This window comes from Nycticebus coucang, chromosome 13 (assembly GCF_027406575.1).
Source record: "Nycticebus coucang isolate mNycCou1 chromosome 13, mNycCou1.pri, whole genome shotgun sequence".
In the NCBI taxonomy this organism is placed as follows: Eukaryota; Metazoa; Chordata; class Mammalia; order Primates; family Lorisidae; genus Nycticebus; species Nycticebus coucang.
This window is the reverse complement of record NC_069792.1, coordinates 57,442,688-57,469,385: the sequence shown is the minus strand read 5'-3', so window position 1 is coordinate 57,469,385 and position 26,698 is coordinate 57,442,688. Positions and strand designations below refer to the sequence as shown.

The 26,698-nt window shown below is 38.1% G+C and overlaps 1 protein-coding gene and 1 long non-coding RNA gene across 3 annotated transcripts in view; one reads left to right on the top strand and one right to left on the bottom strand.

Annotated features, from left to right (window-relative positions):
* CFAP418 (cilia and flagella associated protein 418) overlaps positions 1-17,190 on the top strand; it is a 29,843-nt gene extending 12,653 nt beyond the window's left edge. The window contains exons 5-7 of one of the 2 annotated variants that reach the window (XM_053559352.1): positions 9,831-9,926; positions 10,663-10,841; positions 15,543-15,646. In XM_053559352.1, the coding sequence (XP_053415327.1) occupies positions 9,831-9,926; positions 10,663-10,841; positions 15,543-15,544 (277 nt within the window). In that variant the 3' untranslated portion in view covers positions 15,545-15,646. Of the gene's footprint in view, positions 1-9,830; positions 9,927-10,662; positions 10,842-15,542 lie in introns of both variants that reach the window. The other variant, XM_053559353.1, reaches the window with a different exon arrangement.
* The window catches only part of LOC128563858 (uncharacterized), an 89,068-nt gene that overhangs the window by 37,584 nt on the left and 24,786 nt on the right, over positions 1-26,698 (bottom strand). The gene's annotated exons all lie outside the window — the stretch shown is intronic.

The window sequence follows — 26,698 nt, the reverse complement described above, 5'->3', positions numbered from 1 at the left end:
TGAAAATTGGAAGGGCAAAGGCTCGGTGCCCGTTGCTCAGTGGTTAGGGTGCCAGCCACATACAACAGGGTGGGTGGGTTCGAACCCAGCCTGTGCCTGCTAAACAACAATGGATGACAACAACAACAAAAATAGCCAGGTGTTGTGGCGGGTGCCTGTAGTCCCAGCTACTTGGGAGGCTGAGGCAAGAGAATTGCTTAAGCCCAAGAGTTGGAGGTTGCTGTGAGCTGTGATACCACAGCACTCTACCAAGGTTGACATAGTGAGACTCTGTCTCAAAAAAAAAGAAAAAGAAATTGGAAGGGCAAAACAAGAGAAGGGACACAGGGAGATTAGTCAACAAGCAATAGTTACAGTTGTCCAGAAAAGAGATGGTGGTAGCTGTGACCTGAGTAGTGGTAGCAAGCAGTGGCTATAGAGAAAAGAGAAATTTAGGATATTTAAAACATAGAATTGACAGAATTTAAGTATTAAATGGTTATATTAAGAATGACTCCTGGGTGTGAAGAGAAAGGGACACTTTTACACTGTTGGTGAGACTATAAACTAATACAGCCTTTTTGGAAAGAAGTATGAAGAATCCTCAAAGAACTCAAATTAGACCTCCCATTTGACCCCACAATCCCACTACTAGGCATCTACCCAGAAGAAAAAAAAATCATTTTATCATGAAGACATTTGCACTAGATTGTTTATCGCAGCTCAGTTTACAGTCACCAAGAGGTGGAAACAACCTAAATGCCCATGAACTCAAGAATGGATTAACAAGCTGCAGTATGTGTATACCATGGAGTACTATTAAGCAGTAAGAAAAGATGATGATTTTACATGTTTTGTATTAACCTGGATGGAGTTGAAACACATTCTTCTTAAAAAGTATCACAAGAATGGAAAGCAAGTATCCAATGTACTTAATTTTATCATGAAGCCAGTAGACGATCTAACACATGCCCACCTAGGAGAAAAACTTAATTCCATTTAAGTTGGAGAGAGTGGGAATGAGGGAAAGGGTGGGGAGGATTAGGTGCTCCCATTTAAAGGGCACAGGGTAGGGGTGTATGGCACACCTTTTGTGAGGAACACAACTACAAGAGGAACTATACCTTACAAAAACAAAAATTATGACCTGGTTGTTTGTACACTCACAATAACCTGAAATTTAAAAAGAATGACTCCTGGATAGTGTGCCTTGCCCAAGGTCATATCAGTTTTTATAATAAAGCAGTTTTTATAATAAAAGCAAGTTCCTAGCTCAATTCCTAATCCATTATGCTTTCTAATACACCACTTTGCAGAAAGCCATGTGGTATGAAAGTTTTGAGATACAGAAAAATCAAGAAACATAAAATCCATGCAGATGGAAACAAATGAAGCCCTCCCAGCAACACCAATAACCCGAGTGAGATGACAGTTGCATGGGTAAATCAGAAAGATGCTATATCACCTGTGTTTATTGAAAGTAACACAGTATGTCCCAAAACTCTTGTAGTGACCTACATAAATTTAAGAGGAAAATCTTAGCTGATTTTCCTACTGTAGCTGCTAATATTTTCGAATTGTCCAAACATCAAGACTTCATAGACCCTGTGTGTAAATCTGGTACGATTTAATGGAGAATCACAGTGCCCGGGCAGAAGAGTGTACTGGGCTGTATTTGGTGCATGCCTAGCATAAATATCTTTAAAGCAGTCAATTCTACTTATTAGCTGGACAAAAGGACAAAGCTATTATTGGTGACACTTTCATATGTATATTGCCTATACATGTTAGAGGAAAAGATCTGATAGTTTATCTTTCACTGGAATTATGACTTTATATTAAGTATGTTTTAAAATATAGTTATGGAAGACAAATATATTTAAGCCCTGAAAATAAGCACTGATTTACATATCCAGGGCATAAAATAAATTCAGTCTTTTCTGCCTGTTTGTTTTCTTTGTTTGATTTTTGGATAAAGCTCTGGTTTGGAAGTAATGCTGAATGATTTCACAGATTTGTCTTTGACCCAATTTGTGGAAAGGAGAAAGAACAGTAGTAGGAAGTGTGGTGGCATTAATAAGTGGTATAGAGAAAACCAAGGTATTCTCAAGCCAATCGAATTTTACTCTCCTAATTATTTTTTAAACTACTTGCAAGACTGGATTATTCCATAGACTGGTACTAATTATGATCTAATAGAGTAAATCGTAGCAGTGGAATGATTTCTTAGCTGCAAGTTAGCTTTACATTTCTCAAAGGATAGTGTTTGTAGGAAAATGTGGTAGTGTGAATAGATTTGAATAAACTACTAAATTTTAAATTAAATTAAAAAGCTGTATTTAACATTATGGTTGAGATCTTACACATACAAAATGTCAGGAAATTCTAAATTATAGCTCCCACAACAGCAATAATTCAGCCAAGTTGCACGTATGTATTAAGGCATTAAAGTTAACACTCTGTGCAACCATGTAATAAACTACATATGCATAAGAAAGAAAGTTATGGTAGCTTTGGGAACCATCATTTTGCATTTCCTGACTTATATATTCAATATCTGAGTTCAAATATATACAAATGAAATTGTGTTGAATTTCCGTATGTACAAATACAATTTCATAAATTGCTAACAGTTTGAAAGATAATATGGAATTATTTATGAAAGTTGTATAGGTTTTAAATGTTTGGTTTTTGTTATGATTAATAATATTTTTAGAAACATAAAGCATTTGTTCTCAAACTTTTAGTCCAAAAAAGATTGCAATTTTGACTTTAATTTATCTGAATTTTAAAGAGAAATAAGTGAAAAAAATCTAATGAGAGGTTTGTTTTATGTTTATGAAAATATTTTATCTTATTTTTTATTGTAGAGGTATTATATGTTCATTGAAATAAATAAAAACAAAATTGAAAAATGTATAAAGAAAAAAGTAGTAATCTCCCTCCCTCCCCTTCATAACCACCACTCCTGAGGCAATCAGTGTTATAGCATATAAATAGCATATAAACCTAATATTTTGCTCCATGTTCCTACAAATTTATATGGGATTTTATTTTTGGTTGCTTTTACAAAAATAGAATCATGCTGTATATATTACCGTACACCTTGCTTTGGGTATCCTTCCAGGTCAGTACATAAATCTAATTAATTCATTTTAGCAACTGCCTAATATTCCCATAGTATAAATATACTGCATGTTACTCAGTCTTTTCTCTCTTTGATAGATACGCAGGTGTTATTCTATTTTTTGCTACATCATCACTAGTCCAGTAAATATTCCTGAGATGTATGTTTCTATGGTGGTGCATTTATTTATATGTAATATGTTTCCTAAAATGGGGTCACTAGACAATGGCTAGATATAATTTTAATTTAAAAATAATGCCAAGATTTTTCCCAAAAGGTTATAGCAATTCATATAGCCACTAGAAACATGAGTGCTAATTTTTGCTAACTCAATTGATTAAAACATATCTCATAGCTGTTTCACATTTCAGTTCTTTATATAATATTCTACTTTTTAACACACACTATGTGGCAGTATTAACTCATTATGTCCTTATAATTCTATGATATGTCTAAGTACCTTTATTATCTGCATTTTACAGATAGAAAACCGAGTCACAAAGAAGTTTTCTTTGTTTTTATTTCAATAGACTTATAGTTGGTACAAGTGGTTTTGGTTTTCCTTTTGTTGTTGTTTTGTTACATGAATCGCATAGTGGTGAAGTCAGAGCTTTTCACATACCCATCATCAGAATGGTATACATTGTACCTGATAGGTAATTTTTGATCCTTCACACCTCCCCACCCTGCAACTTCCCCATTTCTTAGTCTCCAAAGTCCATTTTACCATTCTGTGTAACCATGTATACCCATCATTTAGCTCCCATGTATAAGTGAGTACCTGTGGTATTTGTTATCCATTCTAAGATATTTCACTTAGGATAATGGCTTCCAGTTCCATCCACGTTGCTGCAAAAGACATCATTCTTCTTCATGGCTTGGTTGTATTCTATGCTTTGTATATACCACGTTGTCTTTATCCCCTCATCAGTTGATGGGCGCTTAGGTTGATTGGGCATCTTTACAATTATGGATTGTGCTGCAATAAACGTATGAATGCATGTGTCTTTTTGCCATAATGACATCTTTTCCTTTGGATAGATACCAGTAGTGAGTTGCTAGATCAAATGGTAGGTCTGGTTTTAGTTCTTTCAAAAGTCTCCATACTGTTTTCCATAGAGGTTATACTAATAATTTACATTCCCACCAACAGTGTATTCTATTTCCACATCTGCACCAACAACTATCGTTTATTTACTTTTTATTAATGGTCATTCTTACAGGGGTAAGGTGGTATCTCATTGTAGTTTTAATTTGCATTTCCCTGATGATTGGTGTGTTATTGAATATTTTTTTCATTTTTGTTGGCCATTTGTATATCTTATTTTGAAAAACGTCTGTTTATATTTTTGCTCACTTTTTAATGGGGTTATTTGGGGTTTTTTACTGATTTTTTTTTTTAAGTCCCTTATAGATTCTGAAACTATTAGTTCTTCATTGGATATATAGTTTGCAGGTATGGTCTTCCATTCTGTAGGTTGTCTGTGCACTCTGTTGATTGTTTCTTTTCTGTATGGAAACTTTTTAGTTTGAGTCCCATTCATTTATTTTTGTTTTTGTTGTGCTTGTTTGGGGGTCTTAGTCATAAATTCTTTGCATAGGCCAATGTCCAGAAGAGTTTTTCCTAAGTTTTCTTCTAGAATTTGTATGGTATTAAGTCTTACATTTAAATCTTTGATCCATCTTGAATTAATTTTTGTGTAACACAATTGAGAGATAGGATTCAGTTTCATTTTTCTGCGTGTGGCTCTTCAATTTTGCCAGCACCATTTATTAAATAGGATGTCCTTTCCCTAGTGTATGTTTTTATCTGCTCTGTGTAATATCAGTTGGTTGTAGGCATGTGTTTTTATTTTTGGATTCTCTATTCTGTTCCATTGATCCAGTGTGTCTGTTTTTATACCAGTGTTAGTAACTGGTATAACCAACTGCTGTGTTGTTACTATAGCCTTGCAGTATAATTTGAAGTCAGGTAATATGATGCCTCTAGATTAGTTCTTTTTGCTTAAGACTGCTTTAGCTATTCTGGTTCTTTTTTTATTTCATATGAAATTTAAGATTATTTTCTTTAATTCTGTGAAAAATAATGTTGGTATTTTGAAAAGCATTGTACTGAACTTATAAATCACTTTGAGCAGTGCAGACATTTTAACAATATTGATTCTTCCAGTCTGTAAGCATTTTTCCATTTGTTTGTGTCTTCTACAGTTTCTTTCATCGGTGTTTTGTAGTTCTCCATGTAAAGATATTTCATCTCCTTGGTTAAGTATATTCCTAGAGTAAAACAAGCAGACAGCCCTCAGAATGGGAGAAAATATTTGCAGGTTATACCTCCAATAAAGGTCTAATAACCAGAATCCACAGAGAACTCAAACATATTAGCAAGAAAAGAACACGTGACCCCATCTCAGGGTGGGAAAGGGACTTGAAGAGAAACTTCTCTAAAGAAGACAGACGCACAATCTACAAACACATGAAAAAAGCTCATCATGCTTAATCATCAGAGAAATGCAAATCAAAACTACTTTGAGATATCACCTAACCCCAGTAAGAGTAGCCCATATAACAAAATCCCAAGACCAGAGATGTTGGCGTGGATGTGGAAAAAAGGGCACACTTCTACACTGCTGGTGGGAATGCACACTAACATGTTCCTTCTGGAAGGATGTTTGGAGAACACTTAGAGACCTAAAAATAGACCTGCCATTCGATCCTATAATTCCTTTACTAGGTTTATACCCAGAAGACCAAAATCACAATATAACAAAGACATCTGTACCAAAATGTTTATTGCAGCCCAATTCATAATTGCTAAGTCATGGAAGAAGCCCAAGTGTCCATCGACCCACGAATGAACTAACAAATTGTGGTACATGTATACCATGGAATATTATGCAGCCTTAAAGAAAGATGGAGACTTTACCTCTTTCATGTTTACATGGATGGAGCTGGAACATATTCTTCTTAGCAAAGTATCTCAGGAATGGAAGAAAAAATATCCGATATACTCAGCTCTACTATGAAGCTAAATTATAGCTTTTACATGAAGGCTATAATCCAACTATAGCACAAGACTATGGGGAAAGGGCCAAGGAAGGGGAAGGGAGGGGGGAGGTTTTGGTGAAGGGAGGGTAATGAGTGGGGCCACATCTACGTGCATCTTAGAATGGGTACTGGCGAAACTTACTAAATGCAGAATACAAATGCCTACATACAGTAACTAAGAAAATGCCATGAAGGTAGCTACGTTGAACAGTTTGATGAGAATATTTCAGATTGTATATGAAACCTGCACATTGTACCCCTTGATTGCACTAATGTACACAGCTATGATTTAACAATAAAAATAAATAAATTTTAAAAAAAAGAAAATATAAAATAAAATAAAAAAGTATATTCCTAGATATTTGGGGGAGGTTTGCAGATGTTGTAAATGGTATTGAGTTCTTAATTTGATTCTCTGGCTATTTGAAAATTGCCATTGATTTATGTATATTAATTTTGTGACTTCACTGAATTTATCAATTCTAGCAGTCTCTTGTAGGAATATAGGCTTTTCTATAAGACTGTATCATTAGCAAACAGGGATAGTTTGACCTCCTTTTCTCATTTGAATGCCCTTTATTTATTTCTCTTGCCTGATTGCTTAGCCTTGCTTTGTATCCAGTTCTTAGGGAAGATGCTTTCAACTTTACCCCATTCAGGATGATGTTGGCTGTGGGTTTCTCATATATGTCTTTTGTTATTTTGAAATATGTTCCTTATAATGCCTAGTTGTTAAGCGTTTTTATCATGAAGGAGTGCTAGATTTTATCAAATGATTTTTCTGCATATATTGAGATGATCATATAGTTTTTGTCTTCATTCTATTTATATGGTGAATCACGTTTATCAATTTGCATATGTTGTATCATCCATTCATTACTGGGATGAAACAGACTTGAACATGGTGAATTATTTTTTTGGTGTGCTGTTAGATTCCGTTTGCTAGTATTTTGTCAAAGATTTTTGAATCTGTGTTGATGAGGGATATTGATCTGTAGTTTTCTTTTTTGTTGCATTTATTCCTGGCTACTAGAGGATATTAGGGTAATGCTGGCTTTGTAGAATAAGTTAGGGAGGATTCCCTCCTTCTCAATGTTACAGAATAGTCACAAAGGAATTAAGTTACTTGGCAGCAATCACACAGCCAGTAAATAGTGGAATAAGCATATGAACCTAGGTAATGTGTCCATAGTCCATGCTCTTAACTATTATTCTTTGCTGCCTGTGTTAGTGAGGTTATTATTTTGTTTTTTTCCTTGTTATTAGTAAGCACTTTTTGTACAGTATAAACACACTTGACTGTGTGTTGAAAATGTTTTCTTCCACTCTGTTGCTGATCTTTCCTCCTTTTTGGTATCTTAATAACTCTTATTTCCTTTTAATTTTTAGGTGAACAAATGTATTTGTTGATTCTCATTTTTTTTTTTTTTTTTGTAGAGACAGAGTCTCACTTTATGGCCCTCGGTAGAGTGCCGTGGCCTCACACAGCTCACAGCAACCTCCAACTCCTAGGCTTAAGCGATTCTCTTGCCTCAGCCTCCCAAGTAGCTGGGACTACAGGCGCCCGCCACAACGCCCGGCTATTTTTTGGTTGCAGTTTGGCCGGGGCTGGGTTTGAACCCGCCACCCTCGGTATATGGGGCCGGCGCCTTACTGACTGAGCCACAGGCGCCGCCCTGTTGATTCTCATTTTTAAACACCTCAGAGGAAGTTGCTTTCTTTAAAGTAAATAAGAAATGGGGCAGCGCCTGTAGCTCAAAGGAGTAGGGCACCAGCCCCATATGCCCGAGGTAGCGGGTTCAAACCCAGCCCCGTACAAAAACTGCAAAAAAATAAAATAAATAAAGTAAATAAGAATTATTATACAAATCAAACTGTTGGTAGCAGCATCTCAAAATTATTTTTAAATTTGCTATATATAATTTTACTTCTTAAAGTTGCTATGTAGTATATACATAATTGTGTTTTTAAAATTGCTTCTAATTTCAGTCCCTCAAATCCTCATTGAGTATCTGTCGTATGCTAAATATCACTCTAGCAGCTCTGCCCACTCTCTCCAGCATTATCAGAGTTTTGCTTTTCACTGCATCTTTGCTATCAAGACACAAGGAGCATGTTCTCTTAACCTTGCTTTCTTTTCCAGCTACCACTCCATTTAAAGAAACTACTCAGATACACCTTCTCAAAGAGGTCTATATAGACCTTTCTATTTAAAATTGGAACCCTTCTCATTCTAGTACTCACAATGTTCTTTACCTTCATTATTTCATTCAAAGCACTTTTAACCTCTTACAACTATACATTTAGTTATTATGAGTATTTTTTATTTCTTCTTGCACTAGAATCTAAGCTCCATGAAGACAGCACATAGTAGGATCTCAGTAAATATTCTTTAAGTGGGTGAATGAATCCATTATGCCAAGTAGTAGGGAAACAGAAACAAATGCTATCTTGCCCCAGCAATTAAACAGCTTACAAGAGAGACATTCATTTCAATGTAATGTGGCATATTCTTTGATAGAGGTATCTCTAGAAATTTCATTAGAAAGGGAAATATCTTTAAAAACTTAGCTTAGCTTGCCACAGTGGCTCATGCCTGTAATCTAAGCACTCTGGGAGGCTGATGTGGGAAGATTGCTTGAGCTCAGAAGTTCAAGACCTGAGCAAGAGTGAGACTCCATCTCTACTAAAAATTAGTAGAAATCAGAAAATTAACTGGGCATGGTAGCATGCATCTGAAGTCTCAGCTACTCCAGAGGCTGTGGCAGGAGGGTGGCTTGAACCCAGGAGTCTGAGGTTGCAGTGAGCTATGTTGACAAAACTGAACTCTAACCAGGGCAATAGAGAGAGACTCTGACTCAAAAAAAGTTAAATAAAATAATAAAATAAGGGCGGCGCCTGTGGCTCAGTCGGTAAGGCGCCGGCCCCATATACCGAGGGTGACGGGTTCAAACCCGGCCCCGGCCAAACTGCAACCAAACAATAGCCGGGCGTTGTGGCGGGCGCCTGTAGTCCCAGCTACTCGGGAGGCTAAGGCAAGAGAATCGCCTAAGCCCAGGAGTTGGAGGTTGCTGTGAGCTGTGTGACGCCACGGCACTCTACCAAGGGCCATGAAAGTGAGACTTTGTCTCTACAAAAATAATAATAATAATAATAAAATAAAATATTTGCTTAAATTAAGATTTCTCTGAGCTATACTTCCAAAACCATTAAATTAAAAGATCTACAAATCCATTTTGTTTATTTTATATTTGTATAATATATAATACATATATGCGTACATGTATCAGTGTACAAAATCTTTGTAAAATAGTAGGTTTGTGTAAAAATATAAGCTAAAAGTTTAGACATGTAAGCCATATTTTAGTATAAATAAACATTTATAATCAGCCAGGAGTGGAGAACCTGTGACCTTGCGGCCGCCTGTGGCCTGGAACCTTGAGTGGAGTCTTTGACTCCAAATTTTGAATCCAAATTTTGAATCCAAATTTTACAGAGCAGATTCCTTTTAATAAAGGGATTAGTTCTACAGAGATTTGATCCAGTCAAGGGGCTGCACTGGGGAAATGAAGGACAACTGTGGCCACCCCTGGGTGGTGTATACTATGAATAAATCAGTGTATATTCATATTTAAACATACCAATAATTTTTAATATACAGTTCTTTTTCTCTGAACAGAGCATGTGACCATCTGCGTTGTGTAGCCTGTGATTTCTCCGTAGTAAGCTACAATGACTATATGTGGGACAAATCATGTGACTATCTGTTTTTCAGGTATGTTGCTAAGTAACTTTACTCTGTGAAAAATATACCAAGTCCCAGCTGCTCAGGAGGCTGAGGCAAGAGAATCACGTAAGCCCAAGAGCTGGAGGTTGCTGTGAGCCGTGTGACACCACGGCACTCTACCGAGGGCAGTAAAGTGAGACTCTGTCTCTACAAAAAATATATATATATATATATACCAAGTACTTTGCATTGCTTATTTTGCTTTACTGTCTCTTGGTGTACTTGGCCAGATTGTGTGGTCTCCACGTCTCAGCACGGTCATTTGACACATAATAACATTTCAGTCAACACAGACCGCATATGTGAGGATAGTAGTCCCATAAGATTATAATGAAACTGAAAAATTCCTGTTCCTTAGTGATGTTGTAGCCATTGCAATGTCAGAATGGAGCATGTTCCTGATGTGTCTGTGGCAATGCTAGTGTAAAGAGATACATGCTATATAAGTGTGTGGCCTGGGATCAGTAGACGACACTGTGTGGCCTGGGTGTGTAGTAGGCTGTACTATCCAGGTTTGTACAAGTATACTTCGTGATCACACAACAACTGAATCGCCTAAAACGCAGTTCTCAGAAAGTATTCCATTGTTAAGTGATGTGTGACTGTATTTCTGTTTTCTGTCTCCTTCCCATCTGTCTGCCACCAGCCTGGATGAGAATGTGTTACTTCTAGACGAGAATACAGAAGTAGCCTCGCTGATTTTTCTGCCTGTGGTCTCTTCCAGATCATCCTTCCCTTGCTCAGAGTTAAAGCATGGGTCTGAGTATATCTTGCCTGACACACCTTCTGCTTGCAGAATAACGTCCACAACCCTTAGCATGGCATTCAAGACCCCCCATGATCTAGCTGCCTTTCATCTGTCATCCAGCTTTGTCTTCAGCAGTGCTATACTTTTGCAAGATTGTAGGTACATCAAATACTCATTGTTCCCATTCCCTCTGACTTTTTGCAAGCTCTACCTCCTGGGACACGTTCTCACCATTTATCTACCTAAACCCTACCTGTCCTTCATAGTACAGTTAATCACACATCTTCCATGATTCCCTCACCACTCTCTCACCTCGGCAGTAATTACTTCCTTTCCTGTGTGTACACAGCACTTCCTACCTGTTAAATACTGTAAAAGAAAATTAAAAGTCGTAGGTTGGTGTATGGCTACCTTCCTCCTTGTTAGGATAGTGTCTAACTCATAATTTGTACATTCTTACACACTTAAAAAATACCTGATTTTTTTAAGTGTTTCAAGTTATTCAAATGTATTTGAACTATACATTCATATTTTCAAATAAAAACAAGAGCTAAAAATTAATAAGATCATATATCATGCATTTTTGATACCTCAAAGTTATCCCTAAATAAAGACTATTTTTAGATACAAGCGATCAGAATATATTGTAGCACCTTTCAATAGCATAAAGAAAAAGGTAAGATACTTTCTCAGGTAAATCCATAGGAGTCTCCCCAAATTTAATAGTATTTAAACTTGTTCACGTCAAGAACTACTTTGAAAATCTCATGAAAACTTTGAATCCTCTTACACACGTAAACACAGACACAATTTAAGTTTACAGATGTGTGGAAAATTACAATTTGAAAGGTTTCACAGTTCCCAACCCAAGTAAAACCTGTTGTATTCCCAAAATTCTGGGTCAGGAAAATCCCCTACAATTTAGCTCACTTTTTACTCCCTTCGTTGGAAAAGTATTAGCTTTTAGTGTCAGGTTCATCTCGCCTTTTCCTGGATTTTCTATACCCTCTACTATTTACTATCTACCAGTTAATCTGGTAAGTGGTTAAGAATCCACATACATCACCAAGATGAACCATGAATATTTATAAAACTAGCATAGGATAATAAAATGCATGTAACATCAAAACAGTGGTGAACACAGTGTCTCAGAGTCATCAAGAACACCACTTGGTTTACTCTAGACCTATAGCAGCCTGGTTTTAAAAAATATGTACTTTTATTTAAACAGGGACATCTAGAAGATTTATTACACTGTTAAATGTAAATAAGTAGTCATTTAAATATTATAAAATAGCATCTCAGTCCTCAAGATGCATAGGAATATGTTTGGGAGATAAGAGAATAGAACTAATGAATAAGACTGTCTTCACCATATGATATTTATTTTGTGTGGCTTATTATCCAGCAGTACCTAGTCTGTGGCACTCCTAGAGATTATAAGGCCCAGTTTTAAAAGGGAGAGACATCTTGGGTTAACATTGTGTGGTAAATATGATGCCGGAGGTAGTTTAAAAGAAAGAGGGGCTTCACAGAGCAAGGTGGATGCACACGCCCTGGAGGTATCAGGCAAGGCCTCTCAGAGTCTTTAGAATAATCAGGAGTTTGTCCAGCCAATAGATTGCCACTGGTATTCTTTTAGGACGTATTTTTAAAGACACAGAGGGACAAAACTACATGACATGTTTGGAGAGTGACAGTTTGAATTGTGTAAAGCATTGGATAAAAGTGCAAGAGATGGCAAGAAGCCAACCAGTAGAGAGAGATCAAAAGGACACAGGGAACAATACCAAGGAATTTGGATTTAATTCTTTAGGCAATAAATAACCATTGAAGGATTTGGAGGTTTTGTTTGTTTTTTGTTTTTTTTAGAGACAGAGTCTCACTGTGTTGCCCTGGGTAGAGTGCCATGGCATCACATCTCACAGCAACCTCCAGCTTCTGGGCTTAGACGATTCTCTTGCCTCAAGCCTCCCCAGTAGCTGGAACTATAGGCACCCACCACAACGCCCGGCTATTTTTTGTTGCAGTTTGGCCAAGGCTGGGTTTGAACCCGCCACCCTCAGTATATGGGGCCACTGCCCCAGCCATTGAATGTTTTTAATCAGGAGAGATATGAATAGATTTGAATTTTAAAATTATAGCTGACTACTGGATGGGAAGCAGGCCAGTTGAGAATCATGGGGATAATGAAGGGATATTGGAGTAATCCAGTGAGAAAGTAAAGGGGATCTGAATTATGGCAGTAAGATGGGTAGAGAGAGTAGATGTGCTTGAGAGAGATTTTAGACGTAGTCCTGGCTGTGGGAGGGGAGAGACAAATATCTAGGATAAGTCCTAATTTCTGTCTTGGTTTACATAGATGGGCAATGATACTATTCATTGATGGGAGAATATAATAACAGATTTGAAGAAAGAAGCTGTATGTTCATTTATGGGAGCTGTTGAATCCGGCTCTGGGGCTCAGATAGGAAATGTAATCTGTAAGTGTTATTTAAAGCCATGACATTGGATGGTTAATTATTCAGGAAGGCAACTTGGATGATTATCAGTGAATGCAGAGGTGAGGGATCATTTCATCAAGATAGGAGATACTCTCTTGGGAATCTCCACGTAGACTCTTTTTTTTTAGAGACAGTCTCACTTTGTCACCCTTGGTAGGGTGCCGTGGCATCACAGCTCACAGCGAGCTCCAGCTCTTGGGCTTGGGTGATTCTCTGGCCTCAGCCTCCCGAGTAGCTGGGACTATAGGCGCCCACCACAACACCCGGCTATTTTTTTGTTGCAGTTTGGCCAAGGCCAGGTTTGAACTCGCCACCCTCTGTATATGGGGCCAGCGCTCTACTCACTGAGCCACAGGCGCCGCCTTCCATGTGGACTCTTTTATCTAGGGGTTTTAAGTCTAGAGGATTACACATGGCTGGCACTTGGTAACAAATGACTGTAGTTCCTCCTTCACTAGGGTGAGGTTATCAGGTAGGTCCTTAACAGTCTTTGTCCCTGAGAAGGGATTACGGTGTGTACTCCTACCCAAGGTGGAACCACCCAAAAAACCATCACAGACTGCTTTGTTCGTGATCTTTTTTTTTTTTTTTTTTTTTTTGGTTTTTGGCTGGGGCTGGGTTTGAACCCAGCACCTCCAGCATATGGGATCGGCGCCCTACCCCTTGAGCCACAGGCGCCGCCCATCTTTTTTTTTTTTTTTTTAGAATTTTGAGCTTTATTCTTTTTTTTATTATTATTAAGTCAAATACACATAGATCATGAATACATTTATGCATATGTGGAGTACAATGTGTTGATTTTTTTTTTTGCCCAGAGAGTGTGTCCCAAAAAAGGCAGTCTGCTTGTGCCTGGAAATGGGGGTCTGACTTCTGAGCTCACCTGGGCCTAGAGAATGGGGGGAATCCCTGTCTAGCCCTTAGTGGTAGAATCCTGTATCACACTCATACAAACAAAGTCAGGGGTCTGAAAACTATGGCCACAGGCCAATCCAGCCAAATTCCTATTGTTGTAAATAAAATATATTGCTGGATACACACACACACAAAAAAAAAAGATAGGAGATACTTCAATGTTTTTGAATACATATAATGTATAACCTTCTATATTTTGCTCCATGTTCTTACAAACTTACAACCACCTAGACAGGAATTTTTTTCTTCAGTCACAGAGGAGGTATAAAATCATTATATCCATGGCTGTTCATAATTGCTATTCCTGAAATCTCTAATTAAGGATTTAGTCCATTATCAAATGTCAAGTTTTGAAAATATATTGCAAAATGAATCAAGGACATTTTTCTTCAACTACTTAGTTTTGGTAATTTTTTTCTTTCTGTTAAAACTTATTCAGTTCTTCCCCAAGCTAAGTCATTTAGCTAGTTAGAGACTTAGTTTCCTGAAATCAGACAGTTGGCCTGGAAAGCCTATTGGGTTTGTTAGGTACTAACTTTCATTATGCCTGAAATACATTTTTTTTTTTTTTAATACAATACACTATTGAATGTGGTGGCCTTTGACCACTAGGGGGCACTTTGGAGCCTGCCTTCTTTGCAGTGATACCGGTTAAGAAGTGGTTAGCACTTTATCTTTTTTTTAGAATTGAAATTTCATCATTTCCTTTTGTATTTTTTATCATTTTATTTTGAATTTTTTCTTTTTTTGCCACTAAATGCTTATATGAACTCAATATATAATTACCATGAAAATCATAATTGATTTTCTTTATTAATTAAACTTAACTTCTGTAATCTTTTTTAATAATAGCATTAAATCCAGTGGTTATCACCTTAATGGTGGTCCTACTCATTGTTTTAATTATTTTAACATTAACAATTATCTCAGAATAGATATTTATTTTGTTGCTGATCATATAAGTAAATAAGCAGATCACTGAAACAAATGAAAGATACAATCTGAGTTCAACATACAGAAGTACAAGTATTTTTTCCCTATTAATGAAAATTAGTTAATTCATCAGAAGCCTATTATCTTTATGCCTCTTACATTCTCTCCACTTGCCATAACTGAGATAGGAGATGAACCACCATTCTTTCCACCCTGTTGTCATATTATGTCATTTCTGGTAGGACAAGTCAATAACTCTTCAGCCCTTTAAGTCATAGTGTTCCATGACAGTCTTCATAAACAGGCCTGTAGAAGTACTATGAAAAGTACTGCATATCAAAGAAATACCATCAGAAAGAGAACACTGAAGCATATCTTCTATTTTTAGTATGAGAGGAGAAAGCATTCCAATATTGTAAAGATAAGAAAGGAATTAGATTTTTCAGGGAAGAATCATTGAGCACTGAACAAAGCCACTGTACTAAAACCTGCCTGTTTTACTAATAGGAACAACATGCCAGAATTCCACAAATTAAAAGCAAAGTTGATAAAGAAGAAAGGAACCCGGGCATATGCCTGCCAGTGTAGCTGGAGAACTATTGAAGAACTGACTGACCTTCAGACAGATCATCAGCTTCGATGGGTTTGTGGTAAACACTAAGCATAAGGATTTCACATTTTGACAGATGCATGCATGAGAGCAGTTTCCGTTAATACTGTTTACCTAGCAAGATCATGCCCTCTGGGAAAAGACAGTGAATGTTATTTAATATAACCACACAAATTTTTGAAGACCAAATGGACTTGGAAAGATAATGTGTTATAATATTTTGGAATTATTCCTTTTTGATATATAGACATTTTACTTAGTAAGGTGATAAATATCCACACTCTTTGCTAAGTCTATATCGTGTTAAAAGGAAGTTTAATTATAGAGTCTTACACAAATATATAGCCTTTTCTTAGCAATTACAGTATTAACTGCTAATACATTTAGCAAAACATTCCTTATTTGTAGTAGTTAAAGTAGATAAAGCCAACCAGGGCAGAGAAGTCATTTAGGAATGTTGACAACACCTCCTCCAATCTAATCTATTATTGCCAGAGATTGTACTTTAGACATGACAGGCATCAGGTGATCATTGGCTAACTTTAGAGTTTTCAGGAGTGCAAATATGTTGTAAAGCACTGCCTTATATCTGATCATACCTCACTAACTCAAAGCAATGTTATGCTCAATAATGAGTGTATGTTATCAGTTTTAGATTATTTCTCCTCCTTTTGTTCATTTAGATACCAAAAGTTTAGTTTGCTACTTTAATAACTATTCATTTATATATTAAAAAATTTGCAATGTATCTAAAATCACAAAAATCATAATCAGATGAGTCGTTGGATTGTCTGAGTACTTCCTAATCCTTTAATGCCTAAAGCGCCGTCAAGTGAAGTGAACAAGAAGTAAAATAATTTTTCAGGCAGCCTGTGGACTTTTCTGGTAGGATTGAGTAGGCGTATCATTTATTAGATGAGTACATAAAAAGAGAAATAAAGCATAACTGAACCAGTAGGACCTGCTGGGTTCCTTCTTGACATTACTGAGACTTGAGGAACCATACAACAGCAGCACATTTGGGAAGTCAGTTACCTCAAAATTCCAGTGCCCAGCCCCATGGAGAGATTCTGGGGACTCTCCAGTCTGCCAGAAACTCTTTGCCACTATATCTACTATATAGTGTGACGCAAAGCACACTGAGAGGGAAGAATTGAAGCAGAGTTATGATCTGCTTGGTCATAGCTAAATTCATTTCAGCCACCCTACTGAAGTAAGGAAGACATGGCATATTTGCATACTTATAAAACTTACTATAGCATTGTAACAGAACAACTCTCATAGTGGCTCACACTTACGTATTAAGGATATGTTCACAGATTTTATCTTTCAATGAAAGCTTTTACTCCCTAATGTTATATCTCTGTGTAATTGTGTCAGAAATATAGGGGAATTTGAATTGAAGTCAACTATTTCAAAAATAGTTGACACAGCAACAATATCCACACTTTTAGAACATAGTAGAATTTGGCACATTAATTGTAAGGGTGAAATTTTCTTTTTATTCCAATGAGCAAATATCATTAAATGCCTCTACTTTGGAGGGACAAAATTATATTGTTTGATTTTTTTCTCTTTTTTTTATTTCATTATAACTATCCTAAAACTTGAATACATTGCCCATGTTTGGTATTCCATAACATAGTACCTTAAGTGCCAAAAAAATATATACGCATTTTTAAGAAAGGAAAAAACTATATTGAAATTGTAACACTCAAGTCACATTTGACTTCTTGCAATTACAAGAGGTGCTCAAGTGTGACTTATATTCATCTTTGTTTTCTATACATTCAACATATTATTATAATTTAATACAGTTTTTTCCTTTTTTAAAGTATGTATGCATTTTTTGGCACCCTCTGTATACAGATCCCCAATGTCAAAAATGTATAGGTCAAAAAAACTCCTATTTTTGTTGGCAACTTGGCTTATAAGCTTTTTAATATTGTACTATTTTAATTCAAAATGTAGAAAGACTATTATATGTTTATATTCAATGGATAAATTATTACCTATTGTAAGCCAAAATGCAACTATTTTAGTATCAATATAGAAGAAAAGGATAGTTTCTAATCAACTATAATTTTAAAATGCAAAGTCTATAAAACTTTAAAAAATGTTTTGTCAGTTCTCAATATTTATAATAATTTTCTACTGTTAGCAAGTATTTATTGTCAAGCTAGGTAACTACTTTATTTAAACTATATTATACTCTCAGCGCTTTATCCTGTCTAGAAATTAGTAAATTTCTCTGTTTTACTGTTTACTTATTTTATTTTATACTAAAATATTATAAGGGCATTAATTTGAAATAATTTAATAATTTCTTTTAAAATGTCAACAAAACTCACACTTGTAATCCTAGCACTCTGGGAGGCCAAGGTGGGCAAATTGCTTGAGCTCAGGAGTTTGAGACCAGCCTGAGCAAGAGTGAGGCTCTGTTGGTGCCTGTAGTCCCAGTTACTGAGGAGGCTGAGGCAAGAGGATTGCTTGAGCCCAAGAGTTTGAGGTTGCTGTGCACTGTGATGCCATGGCACCCTACCCAAGGCAACAAAGTGCAAAGTGAAACTTCAAAAAAATAAAGTCAACAGAAAGTTTCCAGCCATCCAGTTGAACAAAGAATCTATTTACATTGCAAAGAAGCATGCCATAAATTTGAGTGCGTGTGTGTATGTCTGTGTAAAAGAATGTAGGTATTCAAAGAAGCAGGTTTCAATTCAGGAAGAACACACCATGTTGATATGGTGGCACATATCTAGACCTTGTTTGTTGATGTCAATAAACTCAGCACCCTTTTGGGGGGCCAAAGATGATGACATCAGACTATGAATTTGAATTTCTTTCTCTCCTTTTCTTACTGACCTAATATTTTAAAATATAAAAAAAATTATATCCAGTAAGTAGCGTGATGAAGCTTTGTAGTAAATTTAAAATAACTGAGATTTCTCAGGTATTGTGTTTTAGCACAATCTCTTTATCAGCTAACATCCTGCTCCAAGTAATTAGGTGTATGGTGTAAAATAGTTCCTGGAGCAGAGAAAAATTCAAAATGTGTAAACTTTTTCAAGGTTTTACCTCTTACCAATATTTCTTTGGGTTCATGATACCATTTTGTGCCCAGTTTTAAAAGATTACAGGAGATATATAGATGTATCTGTATATCCATCTCAGCCTTGAGATGACGACAAAGTGATGGAATCAGAGCTGAGAGTCGTGACCCCTAGAAAGTTAATTGACTTTTGGGGGCTTTGTTTGCTGTATCTTTATGAATGGTGTTATCTCTTTTGTAAGCTTGTTTTAAGGATTAAATCATATAATATACGAAAAGTGACAGTCATAGTTTTTGGTTCATATTTGTTTATAAATGTTCTCATTTTTCCTTCTAAAATGAAAGTACTATCCAAGTTAAAGTAATAGTGCAGCATGTTTCTTATAACAAGTCATTTGACCATGTTTGTTTTATTCATTCGTTCTGAGAAAAGAAGCAACACTATCATTTCTATTTTATAACTAGTGAATGTTAACATGGCCACCTTTATTTGATATAAGTTGAAGCCACAACTTTCCTTAAAATAAAAATAAAAAAAAAAAAATGCTCTCCCTATCCAGCCTCTTCCTGTCTGGTTTAAATTGAAGTGGGTCATAATGAAGGCATCCTAGACCTTTCACAGGATCTTTTCAGTTTCATCTGCCTCTGCTTTCCTCCTCCTCCAGCCATAATGCCTACCTGCTGTCCCTCAGATACACCTCACATTTTACTCCCCTCACTCAGCCTATCAAAATCCCACTCAGTTTTCAAAGCCACTATCTTATACACCAGAGTTTCTTAAAATGAGGTTCAGGGCAGCACCTGTGGCTCAGTCGGTAAGGCGCCGGCCCCATATACCGAGGGTGGCGGGTTCAAACCCTGCCCCGGCTGAACTGCAACCAAAAAATAACTGGGCGTTGTGGCAGGCGCCTGTAGTCCCAGCTACTCGGGAGGCTGAGGCAGGAGAATCACCTAAGCCCAGGAGTTGGAGGTTGCTGTGAGCTGTGTGATGCCATGGCACTCTACTGAGGGCCATAAAGTGAAACTGTCTCTACCAAAAAAAAAAAAAAATGAGGTTCCTTATCTGGGGTCTTTCAGGAAGTCTACAAGGGCAAATCTATTTTCATAATACTAAGATGTTGGTTTCCTTTTTTACCATGTAACATTTGCACTGGTGGTGTAGAAGGTAGGTAAAACTGCCGGCACCTTCCTTAGCATCATTTGAAGCCATGGTGCCATGCACATTCCGTTAAAAAAAAAGAAGATCCTCCTTGATAAAGGCAGTAAAAATTATTAATTGTATTGATCTCAGCCTTCAGAAACTGATTTTTAATATTCTGTGTGACTAATTGGAAAGTACACATATAGCACTTGTACAACTGTCCTGAGTTGTGAGCTGAATGAACTGCTTTTTTCATGGAACTCATTTTTGCTTGAAAGAACTGACAAATTGTTGAGTATTTAGAAAATTAGGAAGGTGTGTCACCTTCAGGAAAATAACTGACAGTATTCTAAGTGAAAACTAGAATTTTAGGAAATTCATATCCACCACTGTGAACATGACAGCTTCCCAATACTTAAATTCTTTCCAGATGAGACTAATAGTGATGTTAACAGGTGTTTCATACTGTATAATAAAATGTGGCAGTATTTGGAAGATCTGTATAATTCAACAAATCAGTGTTGCCAAATAGCCTATCCAGAATATAACAAAAATATGTATTTAAAGTACAAGCTAGTCCAACAGATTTTAACAGAGTACTAAAGTTCATTTGCTATCATTTCAATTTCCACATTGCAACCAACTTTTACGAAACATGCACTTGTCAGGGTTTGGTGTAGTGTTGAAGACCAGCCATGATTATATAAAATGATTCTTAAAAAATATTCTTCACTTGTCCAACTACATTTTTGCTTGAGGCTGAATTTTCTTCTAAGGTTTCAACCAAAACAACCTATCTGAAGAGAATAAATGCAGCAGTAGATATGAGAATCAAGCTGTCTTCTGTTAAACCAGAGATTAAGGAGATTGGCAGAAATGAAAAACAAATGCCACTCTTCTCACTACATTTGTTTCGGAACACACTGTTATTTTCATAAAAAAATGGATAACTGTATTGGGTTTATTCTTTTAAAGTATATATAGTATTATATATTTTATGCTTGTTCTTAGTTTTAATTTCTAGTATAGTAAATATCAATAGATAAAAACACACACAAAAAAAAATTCTTTGAAGTTCACAGTCATGTATAAGAATACAAAGTGGTCCTGAGATCCAGAAAGTTGGGAACTGTTGTATGTGGCCTGATTACCCTCCATTCTCACACCTGACCCCAGCCTACAAATGAAATTTCTCCTCCTTCCATCTGCTTTCAACCTTTCCATTTCAGATATAATACCTGTGCTTATTATATTCATCTTAGAGATGAGATTTTAAGCTCTTTAAACTCTCCCAGTGATAAGGAGGAAACTGGGGCAATTTGCTTCTGGGACACTGTGAGTAAAACAGAGTGTCTTTGGACTCATCTGGAAAATGAGAGTTGGATTTAATAACATATAAGTTTTCTTCTAGCTTGAAATAGCACAAATACTGTTCCTCTAAAAATATTTGGGTCTCCGTGATGTCGTGCTCTGCACACATTGGGAAATGTGCTACGTGTCGTGGGGACAAGCCCACAAGCTGGGGACAGAGAGACGTTGGTTTCAGGAAGACATCATCTGTGTCCTCTTGTCAGTCAATGAAGGAAAGAAGCTTACTTCTGAGATGGGCGGCAGGTGCTCTCAGAGAAATAAATGGGTCCTTACAGAAGACAGACGTTTAAATCGGGGTGGGAGAGAAGCACTATCTTCCTCCTCAAAGGAAGTGATTCCTAAGTTGTCTTAAAGAAGGCTAGAGGGATTCAGTAAGGAACAGCATGTACTGAGGAAGTAGGTGGCTTGATGTGTTTGAGGAACTAGAAGTAAATTGATTGGGCTTCATTTTCACAGTGAATGCAGGATTGGTAAGATCTGAGACTGCACTAGAGAGATAAGTAAGACTGAATTAAGAATTAAACCTGTCCTGGACAATCCCATGAGATGCAAACTGAACCAATTGGAAGGAGCAGTTGAGAGGAAAATGACAAGCACTTTTTTCCAAATGACACGTACTCTGTAGTACCATTCAGGACAGCCTCATTTGTTGAACTCAGGAGGAGAAAAATGCCATCCCACTGTGAAAATGAAAGGACCTCAGGGAGATAGTCCCAAGAAAGCTATGTTCTGGAAGGGTGAGAGCATGAGGAGTTTATATACCATGAAACAGGCATTCCAAAAGGCATGGTGAACGGAGTCAGAAAGCCAGAGTGGGAGAGGCAAGGGATGGCAAGAGATGGGGAGGAATAGGGAGGTATTGGGATGAGAGCTCAGGGGGGATTGACTCACTTCAAGGATCTAACTGAAAGTGATCTCTAGCAGAAACCAGTAGCCTCCGTGTGTGGGAGGGTTAGACTCTGGCCCTGGGTAGAAACCTGGGCTGCTGGACTGATTTTCCTTTTTCACACCCAGGTCTGCAGTTCCCATCCATTGCTCTTAGTTTTGAATAGATTTTATTTAAATGAAATCTAAATTGTTAGGATACTGCAAAGTTCATCTCTGGCTAGAGCACAGAGTACCCAGAAAAAATTCACTGAAGTCATTGTCTTCAGAAAGTCATTTACGGGTGGCGCCTGTGGCTCAGTGAGTAGGGCGCCAGCCCCATATGCCGAGGGTGGTGGGTTCAAACCCAGCCCCGGCCAAACTGCAACAAAAAAATAGCCGGGCGTTGTGGCGGGCGCCTGTAGTCCCAGCTGCTCGGGAGGCTGAGGCAAGAGAATCGCGTAAGCCCAAGAGTTAGAGGTTGCTGTGAGCCGTGTGACGCCACGGCACTCTACCCGAGGGCGGTACAGTGAGACTCTGTCTCTACAAAAAAAAAAAAAAAAAAAAAGAAAGTCATTTACAGACACTCTGAGTACTTGAGCATGAGGCCTAAAGATTAACTCCTTCTCAAGGGTTCCTCAGAACAAGTTAGTCTCAGGGGACTGAGGGGATTGGGATTCAGACAGACAAAGGTCAGACAAGACTATGTGCCCAGGCTTCAGTTTTGCTGGAGCTCAATACCAGAGCTCAAAACCAGATGGTTTCACCAGTATTCTCACGCATATTTACAGATGAGGAAACTGAGGCACAAAAAACTTGCCCAGAGTTACACAGGTTATAAATAGCAGAGTAGAATTCAAACCTAGATCCATCTAACTTCACATATGTGTATAAAGGGGAAGAAGTTTTCAGTACAGTGAGCCAGAGCAGAAACTCAGGTGGGTAACAGAGGGCTTTCCCTCTAGTGTTCCTCCAGAGAGCCCAGTTGGACTGATAAATACACTGGACTGTGATAATATACATTCCCAGTTTTACCAGAATAATGTTTTCAGATATTTTATATGATTTTGTTTAAAAGACACAATAATACAGAGTGTGCAGCTAGGTTTCAGGTTGTCATCCAGTGCTCATGGGGCAGCTTGGGCACAGCAGGGAAGAGTTCCCTCATCCACTTAGTCAAATCTGCCCTGCACTCCGGTGGGGAATGAGACTGGCCTGGGACAGGATTGGGGCCTGGGTTCTTGTCTGCATTAGTGGTTCTCCATCCTGGCTTCAGATGGAGCCAACTGGAGAGCCTTAAAAAGTGCCTATAGCCAGGCCACAGCCTCCAAAAGTCTGATTCATTTGTCTGCAGTGAGGCCCAAGCACTTTTTAAACTCCCCCCACCCTGTTATTCTAGTGTGCAATTTGCACACTACCAGCAGTAAAACCATTCATACCCTCGACTATAAAAAAATACATGTTTCTGTTCTAAGAACTCTTAGTGTCCCTTTTAGCATTAAACTTTCAAGAATCTTTTCCTGATGTAATCATTCTAAAATAATTATTTCATTTAGGGTTCAGTGTGCATTGTTAATCAGTGTTTCTCTTGGTCCCCTAGAAGGGTGTGATATTGTTGTGGCACAGGAGGGAGCCACAACCCAGCAGACTGAGAATTCCCCAAGCGGAGACTTTTCCCACCTCCCAGTCAGGAGACAAGGAAGAAATGGTGGGAGAAATTCACACACGCAGTTTCTGTGAAAAAAACCTGCAGCAACTGGGAGAGAGGACACCTATCAGCCTCTAGTGAGGCAGACAGGTGCTGCCCCAGTCAAAATCTCAGGAGGTTTTTATTTAAGATTTTAGGGCATGTATTTATAGAATGAAGAAGTAAAGAGTTAGTAGTCTCATGGTGGTCTTTTGATTATGAAAAATGTCATCAGGGTGGATGCACTAAATTATAGAACCAGGGGATGAGAGAAGACCGATTATGGTTACAGGCTAAGGCTAGAGTATCTCAGCTCAAGGGTAATTTTTAATCCTCTTTTAACTCTCCTGATATCCTGTCTCCACTGAGCTGCTGAATTTTACTCAGGTGTCCCCAAACTATTTTTCTGTCTATTCTGGCAAACATTCCAACCCCCCACACCTCTATAGGGGTGCTGAGAGGGAGGGAGCTTTGGGGGAGTGTTTCTGCACAAGTCCTCTTGAATGTCCACCTGCATTATATTTCTACCTGCATGGTATAAATGCCAAGATCAAGGTTTGTGTACCATAATGACCCATTCACCTTACACAGAAAAGAATAGCAGCCTTCAAAGGTGGGCATTGCAAATTTTTTCCCCACTAGGAAAAATCCTCTCAGATCATGTGGCCTCTAGAAAGTGAGTCACTGGCACTGTCTCCCATTGCAAAGAGCAGCACTTACTAGCAGTCTTAGACCAAAAAGAGGACTCTAGACAGTGGATGGAGAATAATTTTAAATCAATGGAGATACCTTTTTTTTTTTTTGAGACAGAGCCTCAAGCTGTCACCCTGGGTAGAGTACTGTGACATCGCAGCTCACAGCAACCTCCAACTCCTGGGCTCAAGCGATTCTCCTGCCTCCGCCTCCCAAGTAGCTGGGACTACAGGCACCCGCCACAACGCCTAGCAGCTGTCATTGTTGTTTGGCAGGCCCGGGCTGGATTCAAACCCACCAGCTCAGGTGTATGTGGCTGATGCCTTAGCCGCTTGAGCCACAGGCGTCAAGCCAGAGAAACTTTAAATAACTTAAAAGCCAAGCAGCCTCAGCAAGAGTGAGACCCCATCTCTAAAAATGACCAGGGGTTGTGGCAGGCCCCTGTAGTTCCAGCTACTCAGGAGGCTGAGGCAAGAGAATTGCTTGAGCCCAACCGTTTGAGGTTGCTGTGAGCTGTGATGCCACAGCACTCTACCCAGGGTGACAAAGTAAGACTCTGTCTCCAAATAAAAATAATAACTTGAAAGCCAGTGTAAGTTCTTACATTCCAAGATTTTTTTTCAAATTGACATTCAAATTATGTAGAGAAAATTGTAAAGACTTGCTCTTAAAGAATATAATGCTTTATTTTTATGTTTTTCTTGATGAGTGGGTAATTAAACAAGATTTTCCTCAGTGCAGTGAGGCAAATCCTGTCACAAATATCTTCTGCCTCAGTGTCTGATGCTGGAAGGACCCAGCAAGTCCTTCTGGCTTGGTTCTCTCTGCAGCAGACCATGCACTAAAGACCACTTGGTTCACTCAGCTTTTTTGGAAGACTTTTAGGTATTTAATTTGTTACCAACACAGATTTATTATGAAGTATCCCAATTTCAGTGATAAGTGGAGGGAGTGAGAAGGGAAGGATTTATAAGACTTAGGACCCCACCACTAAAGGCATAGACAGCACATGTACCATGATGCTCTGCACCTTGTCCTCAGCAAAGGGGCTCCAGGCCACCTCCAGCCTTTGCCCTTGGTGATGAGCAGAGCCCCACCCTAAATAAGCTGCTGTATTGGGTAAGGTTCGGAGCACAGGCCTGGGACAAAACTGCCTGGATTTGAACCCTAGCTCTGCAACGCACAGGGCATGCGGTGTGCTATATACCACTTGTCCTCCTGGCGCCTCTTCTCCCCACCTGTACAGCAGTAATGACGAGAGTGCTTATATTGCAGAGAGTGATGCTAGGAGGACATGGGTGGAATAATCCAGGACAAGTGTGTAGCAAGGACCTGGCACATAGTAGTTGCTTAATAAATGTTAATTACTTGTTGGAATCTCTGTACAATGTAAAAAGGTATACCCTAAGGTGTATTCCTTAGGGTATATTCCTTCCTGCCATGATTCTAGATAGCTTTCTTCCTTTAACATTTTTCCTATTTTCCTTTAAATGTATTTTACCCCCAACAAGCTTCATCTTACAGCAGGACACCCAAAATGCCCATTTAAGGAAAGGCTTCAAAGCATCAGAGCATTTCATCTGAAGGCCTGCATTGTGCCGGGTGTGGCAACAGGGCCCAGAGGCTCTAGTCACCAGACAGGAGTAGGGATGGTAAAGCATGAGTCATTTCCTAAGGGATTGGTCTTTATGGTCAGTTCCCAACATCAGCATCTATACACAGGGCTTGTACATCTAGGTAGGCTATTTGACAACCTTGTGAAATTCAACACTGAACACTCCCCTGCAGCTCATCAGTGATTATAATGTGACCAAAGTGGAAACTGTTAACCTATGTGTCCGAGCTTGTGCTAGAAACATACAGTGCTCCCAGATAGGGAAAAAGGAAAGCACATCACTTAAACTTCCCTTTTTATGGTCTACAATTCTTACTGTAATTTTGAGTGAGCTGTTGAGTAATCAAATTTCATTCTAAGCTCAACTCCGGCTAATCCTGAGGCCTGAGAGGCCCAGCAAAGGAGAGGGGTCCTCAAGCAGCCTTTACAGAGGTACAGTTATGGTGAAGAAGAAAGGGACAAATTTGGCTCCAAACACTCAGGACCATAAAAAAAGCCACTGTTCACAGCCCTACAGACTTCGTGAAATAATAAATTGAGAGTCTAGCCTATAGAGGGCAGACCTGCACTAAGGACTTATCTCATTTTTCCCCCCCTTTGGAAAAGCATCCAGAACACCTTTCTAGAACTTCC